Source organism: Sinocyclocheilus grahami, unplaced genomic scaffold (genome assembly GCF_001515645.1).
Source record: "Sinocyclocheilus grahami isolate Dianchi unplaced genomic scaffold, SAMN03320097.WGS_v1.1 scaffold335.1, whole genome shotgun sequence".
In the NCBI taxonomy this organism is placed as follows: domain Eukaryota; kingdom Metazoa; phylum Chordata; class Actinopteri; order Cypriniformes; family Cyprinidae; genus Sinocyclocheilus; species Sinocyclocheilus grahami.
The window spans coordinates 375,836-384,681 of NW_015505514.1; the positions used below are offsets into that span (position 1 = coordinate 375,836).

At 37.6% G+C, this 8,846-nt stretch overlaps 1 protein-coding gene across 1 annotated transcript in view; it reads left to right on the forward strand.

Annotated features, from left to right (window-relative positions):
• LOC107602771 (interleukin-12 receptor subunit beta-1-like) overlaps positions 1-7,974 on the forward strand; it is a 12,615-nt gene extending 4,641 nt beyond the window's left edge. The window contains exons 5-14 of the mRNA XM_016295347.1: positions 713-853; positions 969-1,102; positions 1,147-1,369; positions 1,571-1,708; positions 1,805-1,903; positions 3,375-3,518; positions 3,697-3,846; positions 3,992-4,076; positions 6,234-6,303; positions 7,519-7,974. Of these exons, the coding sequence (XP_016150833.1) occupies positions 713-853; positions 969-1,102; positions 1,147-1,369; positions 1,571-1,708; positions 1,805-1,903; positions 3,375-3,518; positions 3,697-3,846; positions 3,992-4,076; positions 6,234-6,303; positions 7,519-7,869 (1,535 nt within the window). The 3' untranslated portion in view covers positions 7,870-7,974. The remainder of the gene's footprint in view (positions 1-712; positions 854-968; positions 1,103-1,146; positions 1,370-1,570; positions 1,709-1,804; positions 1,904-3,374; positions 3,519-3,696; positions 3,847-3,991; positions 4,077-6,233; positions 6,304-7,518) is intronic.
• The last annotated feature ends 872 nt before the right edge of the window (positions 7,975-8,846 follow it).

Consider the following 8,846-nt stretch of genomic DNA (forward strand, 5'->3'; position numbering starts at 1 on the left):
GTTTCTCCGATCACAAATGCAAACATGGTTTTATGTTTACGCGGCGCAATGCAATGCGTAAAAAGACAGTATAAGTCATTATAATCCATAATTATGTCCCCACTGGATGCAACAAATGCCTTGTTTATAATGGGTTTTATTGGTTTTGTCTCGTCGCTCCGGCCGAACAGGGCATCACAGTAGGGTAGGGCCGTAACATTTCCGTCACACGCTTGAGGTATTCGGCCAATCACAACGCACTGGATAGCTGGCCAATCACAGCACACCTCGCTTTTCAGAACGATGAGCTTTGTAAAAATCGACGCGTTTCAGAAAGGCGGGGCATAGAAGAGAAACATTAATGTACAGTATGTGGAAAATAATGTGTTTTTTAACCTTAAACAGCATAAACACATTTCATTACACTAAATACACAAAATAGTGTTCTTTTTAGCAACATCATATGACCCCTTTAATAAACAGAACTGGGTGACTCTTGCGGAAGAACACTGTAGCCGGAGCTACTTCTCTCTGTTTAAGTCTATGACGAATCATTTTTATGACGTCTAAAATAGTCTAGATATAGAATATAAACACTTAATATAGGTGTACCGTAGTGATTCAGGATAAGCCAAAAACACGGTTTGGAAAATGGATTCATGGTGTACTCGCTTATTATATAAATTTTGAACACAAAAAAATGCAAAACTGATTGAGATGAATATGTTTATAGATTTCTACACGCTAGATCTACAGTACACGGAAATCTACCAGATCCAACTGAGGCGGCAGGCCAAACTGCAGTCAAGTCTATGTGAAAACTCACTACATGCTCTCTGGAGTGACTGGAGCCTAATGGTGGATGTTCCCTCAGGTTCGAGTTCAGCTGTATCTGTCAATGAATGCTACGACTGCGCCATCCGAAACAATTTTTAATAAGTAAAAGCATCTGAAAATATTTGGTTAACAGATGTAACACTTCTCTACAGAAATCAGGCGCACACCTGTAATACGCTGGGTGGAAAACAACCTGACAAATGGTACCAGAGATATTACTCTCTCCTGGGATGTAAGTATGAAAGGAACAGAGCACACCAGACATGTTTTTATTAGGTTGAAGATTAATACAATTTGATTTGAATGATGCTAAAATGTAGTGTTCTTTAGGCCCCACCTGATAATGAGTCTGTAGGGGGTGTGAAGTACAATCTGACCCTCTCAGTTTGGCCTTGTACAAAAAAACAAAAGGGAATGGACCATTTAACTGTGACTCAAACATATAATGCATCAATAACTTATTCAGAAGCCAGGATTTCCATTTTTGCAACTAACAATGTTGGAAGTTCACCACGAAAGCAGATCATCATTCCTGCTGTGAAACATCTGAACTGTAAGTGTTAGCATGGGTTTTCAGGTACAGTATGTGTGCTTGAGTGTGTTCGCTTATGACAGGATGCAAGTGTAAGTTGTGGGGTTTTTGGTGACTGAGATTTTTAAAGTGTTGTTAAAAATTACTCACACTGAAAAAATGAAAAAACCTTGAGAAGAAACAGTAAATTGTAAACTCATTTGAATTTTTGACCATTTTCAGACTGTGACTCTCACATGTCCTCAAACATCAACAAGGCTATGAAAACCTGCTTAGAATGGTACAAACTGGAAGACGGTGAGACTCGACCAAGGACAGTAAACAAATCACCCAAAAAATCATTCCAGGACATTAAAAATGGTAAAGATAAGCCATTCATCCAATTTCAACATCAGTTCATGTGTCATATTAGCATGTGCTGCATATGCTAACCCGTGTCTCTGGTTTTAATTACAGAGGTGGAGAATTTCGTACGTCATTATTACTTTCTTCACACCATGAAAAAGAACCATTATAAAACTGCTGTTATGTGTCCTTTTTACTCAAAACAGAGAGGTAAGTTCAGACTAAGGATGTGTCAATAAAATTCTGTTAATTATTATCATGTTATGGCCAATAAATGGCCGATATTAAAACAAATGGCTGATATTAAAATATTATTTTGTTTAAAAATTTAAAATAAAACAATAAAATCTAAAATAAAGCAGAAAATTCTCAAAGGGGTCATATGATGCCTTTTTTAAAGATCATTATTTTGTGTATTTGGTGTAACAGAATATGTTGATATGCTTTAATGTTCAAAAAACACATTATTTTTCAAATACTGTACATTATTGTTGGTCCTCTATGCCCCGCCTCTCTCAAACATGTCGTTTACAACAAAGCCCCCTCCTTTGACAAGCGCAGTCTGCTCTGATTGGCCAGCTGACCCAGTGCATTGTGATTGGCCAAACACCACAAGCACACGTCGGAAATATAACGCCCCTTACCATAATCGCGAGCGTCAACTTTCAAAGTAAATATCAAGACAGTTAATAATGTCGTTAGTTTTACCATCAGTTCAAGCCCGAAAGGGCAACAGAGTCGCGTGACAGACACAGTGATGATGCAGTACACAAGCCGCGGTTAATACAGCTGATGTGCTATGATTTCTGACAGACAGTTCACTCTCCTGTGATGTGACCCTGTTCCCCTCACACACACACACACACACAACTCGTTACTCTGCACTGCGCAAAACTTCCGCATTTGAACAGTCGACAAAGAGAAAGGAAAACTTGAAATCGCATCATATGACCCCTTTAAAGTAAATCATTATAATGTACAGTATGAAAAATTTATATTTTAGGACTCAATAAAATTCTTTTAATTGCTGTTAAATTGTTAGTGTTTGTAACCTCTTAAAGGGTTAGTTCACCCAAAAATTTCTGTCACCCAAAAATTCTGTCATTAATTACTCACCCTCATGTCATTTCAAACCCATAAGACCTTCGTTCATCTTCGGAACACAAATTAAGATATTTTTGATGGAATCTGAGAGCTGTCTAACCCTGCATAGACAGCAACGCAACTGAAATGTTCCCAAGTCCAGAAACGTAGCAAGAAGATCTGTAAAATAATCCATGTGACATCAGTGGTTCATCCGCAATTATACGAAGCTACGAGAATACTTTTGTGCGCAAAAGAAAAGAAAAAAAATGACTTTATTCAACAATTTGTCTCCCCCGCTTCACCCTGGTGCCATTTTGGAGAATATCGCTGGACGTAAACAGCGTATGCTGTTCTGTGTCAGCTGCATCACGCCGGATCTGTTTCCTACATTGTTGTCAAGTCAAGTCAAGTCACCTTTATTTATATAGCGCTTTTAACAATACAGATTGTGTCAAAGCAACTGAACAGCATTAATTAGGAAAATAGTGTGTCAATAATGCAAAATGACAATAGTAAACACTCATTTTTCAGTTAAAGACAGTTCATCATTGAATTCAGTGATGTCAACATCATGGAACATTTGCATTTGTTTCAGCACCTGTTAATGGTCCGGCCAATGTGAATATTTCTGATGTGACACATGAATCAGCTGTGGTAAGTTGGTCTTCCATTCCTGTGGTGGAGCAGCGAGGATTTCTACAGCATTATGTCATTTGGATATCTGGACAGGGAAACACGAGTAAGCCAAAAGTTTATAGTATCACTAATCATTTATTTGCTATGGAAGTCACAGCTGTAGATAGTTTTTTTTACTTGTATGACAAATAACCAAACCCGTTACAAACATATCAACGCTGCATTCACCAGAGTAAAATATGAGGAGTAACATCTCTTGCTTTCTGTTCCTCTTGCTTTAGAGTTCCACAATGTCTCAGCACATAAAACCAGCTTCCTGATCAAGGGCCTCCACCCAGGCGCCTCTTACACCATATCTATAGCCGGAAGGACAGAAGCTGGTACTGGGCCGAACTCAACGGTGAACTTTGAAACACAATCCAAAGAAATGGGTACTGAAACACAGTCAATGCAAAATGAGAAATGACTATGCAGAACAGAAATATTTATTTGCATTGTCTGCTTTTTGTCAAATAAACACAATGAGGTGGGAGAATATACCTGCCAACAGCAAATGTGTTCTGCCATTTCATCCAGGCTTATCATGGCAGGACCACACCATCCTGATCATCTGTGTTGTTGCCCTCTTGTGTACTATAATCTGCTCCGTAGCTGTCAGGAGGTGAGATCACCATAAACCAGAACAACTGATTGAGGAGCAAGATATATTAAATTGTACATAAGCTGTACATAAGCAGATCATAGAGCTAGATCAGTAGACCAAGGTCATGGTTTAGACTACCAGGGAATACATGCACTAAAAAAAAAAAAAAAAAAATCAGGCTTTTCTAACTAAATTGTTGCATTTTTGAATCTTTAATCTGGTATTGGTGGCCCAGAACAACTGATTGAGGAGCAAGATATATTAAATTGTACATAAGCTGTACATAAGCAGATCATAGAGCTAGATCAGTAGACCATGGTCATGGTTTAGACTACCAGGGAATACATGCACTAAAAAAAAATAAAAAAAAAATCAGGCTTTTCTAACTAAATTGTTGCATTTTTGAATCTTTAATCTGGTATTGGTGGTAATTTTGACTTTACTCTCAAAATATTACAACTTTATTCTTGTAAATTTGAATTTATTCTCAAAATATTACAACTTTAATCTTGTATTTATAGTAATTTTAACTATTCTTAAAATATTACATATTGGTCATAATTTTGACTTTATTCTTAAAATATTACAGTTTTATTTTTGTAATTTTGACTTTATTCTTAAAGTTTTTAAAGGGTTAGTTCACCCAAAAATGAAAATTCTGTCATTAATTACTCACCCTCATGTCGTTCCACACCCCTAAGACCTTCGTTCATCTTCAGAACACAAATTAAGATATTTTTGATCAAATCCGATGGCTCAGAGAGGCCTCCATTGACAGCAACGCCACCCAAACTTTCAAGATCCATAAAGGTACTAAAGACGTCGTTAAAACAGTCGACGTGACTTCAGTGGTTTTATGAAGCGACGAGAATACTTTCTGTGCACAAAAACAAAACAAAAATAACGACTTTATTCAACAACCTCTTCTCTTCTGTGTCATTCTCATAGTTAAAACAGTCGACGTGACTTCAGTGGTTTTATGAAGCGACGAGAATACTTTCTGTGCACAAAAACAAAACAAAAATAATGACTTTATTCAACAACCTCTTCTCTTCTGTGTCATTCTCATATGTTGTTTACATCCAGCGCTTCCAGGTTCTACGTCAGAATGCCTGCTCATTATTGGACGGCTCCTGCATCAGCATCACACGCATGCATCGCGCTGCTCACATGTGCAGCTTTGGCCAATAATGAGCCGGCGTTCGGACGTAGAACACGGAAGCCTTCACTGTGCTTAGTGCGTTAACCGCGTAAGGATAATGACAGGGAAGAGAAGAGATTGCTGAATAAAGTTATTATTTTTGTTTTGTTTTTGCACACAAAAATATTCTTGTCGCTTTATAAAATTATTGTAGAACCATTGAAGTCACGTCGACTGTTTTAACGACATCTTTAGTACCTTTATGGATCTTGAAAGTTTGGGTGGCGTTGCTGTCAATGGAGGCCTCTCTGAGCCATCGGATTTGATCAAAAATATCTTCATTTGTGTTCTGAAGATGAACGAAGGTCTTAGGGGTGTGGAACGACATGAGGGTGAGTAATTAATGACAGAATTTTCATTTTTGGGGGAACTAACCCTTTAAAACTCTTTATTCTCATAATTTTGACTTTATTCTTAAAATAATAAACTGACTGTCTTTCAAAAAGCATTTTCTTTCATCTCGTCTCTGTATAATGCATAATAAAATAGTATTTATAAGAGCAGCGCTGCTTTGTTTACAGCGGTATCCAAGGAAACACGTTTTCATTTCGTTCAGATATGTTTCATGTAGAATAATTTTGCAAAACTAACGTCAGACCATGTTTGTTCTTCAGATTTCAAAATTATACAATCTAATTTAGATTAAAAACTGCTCATGCTGCATTTATGCATAATAATAATAATAAAGTGCTAACCTGTCATTTTAAATGGAAAGTGCACAGGCAAAGCCATAGCTTGTTTATATGAAGAGATTTCTTTTATTTTTATTATTTCTTTGGGATTTGTTTTAAAATTTCAATTTAGTTTTGAAGAAATGTGCAGCATTTTCTCTGAAAAATAATAAAAAGACACTGTTTCATTTATAATTTGTCTTAAATCTCATTTTGAAAAAAATTCAAATAAGAAAATCGTATCATGATAAATGTAAATGTATTTACCTCTAAAATTTCTTTAACTGTCTCTTTGCTTTGCAGACTGAAGCTGTTACCTGAGGTACCCAGTCCTGTGTTAGATACAATAGAATTCAGATGTCCGGAAGAGCAGGTTAGCAACACAGACTGCTGAAGAATCAAAACCTACTGTATTTCCAACAAAACTTATATTTTTACTTATAAACAATATTTTAACAAGGCATGACTGATTATGCGGCACATTATAATGACCCAAATTCCGAAATCTCCCTTCACTGTTAGCAGAAAGAAATCTGTGGTGAGGTCAAAATACCAACATGTCACATCAGCACATTTGCAGTGATGTACTTTAAAGGGGTCATATGATGCAATTTCAAGTTTTCCTTTCTCTTTGGAGTGTTACAAGCTGATTGTGCATAGATAAGATCCCTGAAGTTGCAAAGACTAAAGTCTCAAAACCAAAGAGATATTCTTTATCAAAGTTAAGACTCTGCCACGCCCCCCTAAAACGGCTCGTTCTAACACGCCCCCACATATCTACCTCACTATGTGGAAATATTAGCATAATGCCGCCCAAATGTTCACGCAAAGAAAGAAGGCGTGGTTTCAGTAACCGCAGTTAGTGTTGAAGCAGCCATGTCAGGGAGACGCTGTGTGTTTCTAGGCGAAAGCAAAAGCACTTTATTTGGCCTTCCAGAAGTAGATGCATTTAGGAGTCTTTAAGATTACTTACAACAGAACAACAATGCATTTTATGGACGACCTTAACCGTGGCTTGTGTACTGCAAACACATACCAGCTTCATCACGGTGTCCGTCACGCAACTCTATTCTGTGGCTCTGTCTTTACATTTATTTGGAAAGATGAAGCTCGCAATTATGGTAAGGGGCGTTACATTTCCTACGAGTGCTTGCGGTGTTAGGCCAATCACAATGCACTGGGTCAGCTGGCCAATCAGAGCAGACTGCGCTTGTCAGAAGGAGGGACTTTGTAGAAAACTAAGTGTTTGAGAGAGGCGGGGCATAGAGGACCTACAATAATGTACAGTATTTGAAAAATAATGTGTTTTTTGAACATTAAAGCATGTCAACATATTCTGTTACACCAAATGCACAAAATAATGATCTTTAAAAAAGCATCATATGACCCCTTTAAAAGCAGCTTTAAGACTATAAAAAGAGTGAAGGAAAGCTATGTTGCAAAATCATCTCACAGAATTTACATAAATTATAGTCTTGAACTACTAATGAAATTGACATAAAATAAACGGAGGGTATATATATTTTATTTTATTGTGCATGAGTCATCAGTGCATGTAATTCCAAATGAGAAAATGTTTGTGTCGCAGGACCTGAGCCAGATGATGGAGGAGGTGCATGAATTCGTTCTCTTGCTACGTCAAGATCTAAGCAAACCCAGGGAGGACGTGACCCCTGAACAGGGCACTTTACTGCAAGACTTTGGGCTTGTCGTCTTTGAAGAGGAAGATGAGGAAGACGAAGAGGGTGGAGTTACTGACTTGAGCTCTATGACATCCTGTTGCTATCCGAATCCTAGTTACAGAGGACAGACGCTACAGCTGCCAGAGTCTTTCCACACGACAGACAGCACTTCAAAAGACAATGACATAGAATCCACATACAGAAATGGCCTGTCCTTTGAAACAAGAGTCCTGGAGTGTGACAAAACATCACTTTAGTCAACAAGAACTGACTGGTAGTGACAAATAAATAAGCCTAAACAAACCTCCTCTATCTGCTGCATGTGTCTTCTGTACAACCAGGTGCAGTCAGTTATGCATCTTTAGCTTTTTTAGCTTTTCTTTAAAGTGCACCTGAGACATAATACTGGAAATAACCCAGTTCAGAGAACAGTGTGTGATTCTCAGCAGTTACTGAGGTTGCAAATGTATCCTCGCTTTCAAGCTTAGTTGTGGTCACTGACGTCACCTTCTGGATTCTCATTATGTCTATGTGTGAAGCCTACTGTGTTTTTAATAATAAAGTTACGGTTAGTGTGCTTATCACATACAGATACATTACTGTTCAAAATTGTAAGGTTAGTAAAATATTTTCTAAGAAAATAAATACTGTTATTCAGTAAGGATGCATTAAATTGATAAAGTGACACACACACACGCATAGATATGGATATGTATTTACAGTTTTGTCCACTAGGGAGAGCAATTCAATCTATCTGAAAAGACACTAGGGCTTTTACAACATTTAAAGGGGTCACATGATGCGATTTCAAGTTATCCTTTCTCTTTGGAGTGTTACAAGCTCTTGGTGCATAAAGAAGATCTGTAAAGTTGCAAAGACTAAAGTCTCAAATCCAAAGAGATATTCTTTATAAAAGTTAAGAGTCAGCCACGCCTACCAAAAATGGCTCGTTCTAACACGCCCCCACATGTCTACGTCACTATGTGGAAATATTAGCATAATGCCGCCCAAATGTGCACGCAGAGAAAGAAAGCGTGGTTTCAGGAACAGCAGTAGTGTTGATGCAGCCATGTCAGGGAGACGCTGTGTTTCAGTGCGAAAGCAAAATCACTTTATTTGGCCTTCCGGAAGTAGATGCAATTAGGAATCATTGGTTAAGATTTATTTACAACAGAACAGCACAACCCAGATGTTCGAATTTGTGCAACGCATTTTATGGACAACAGTTTTTTTA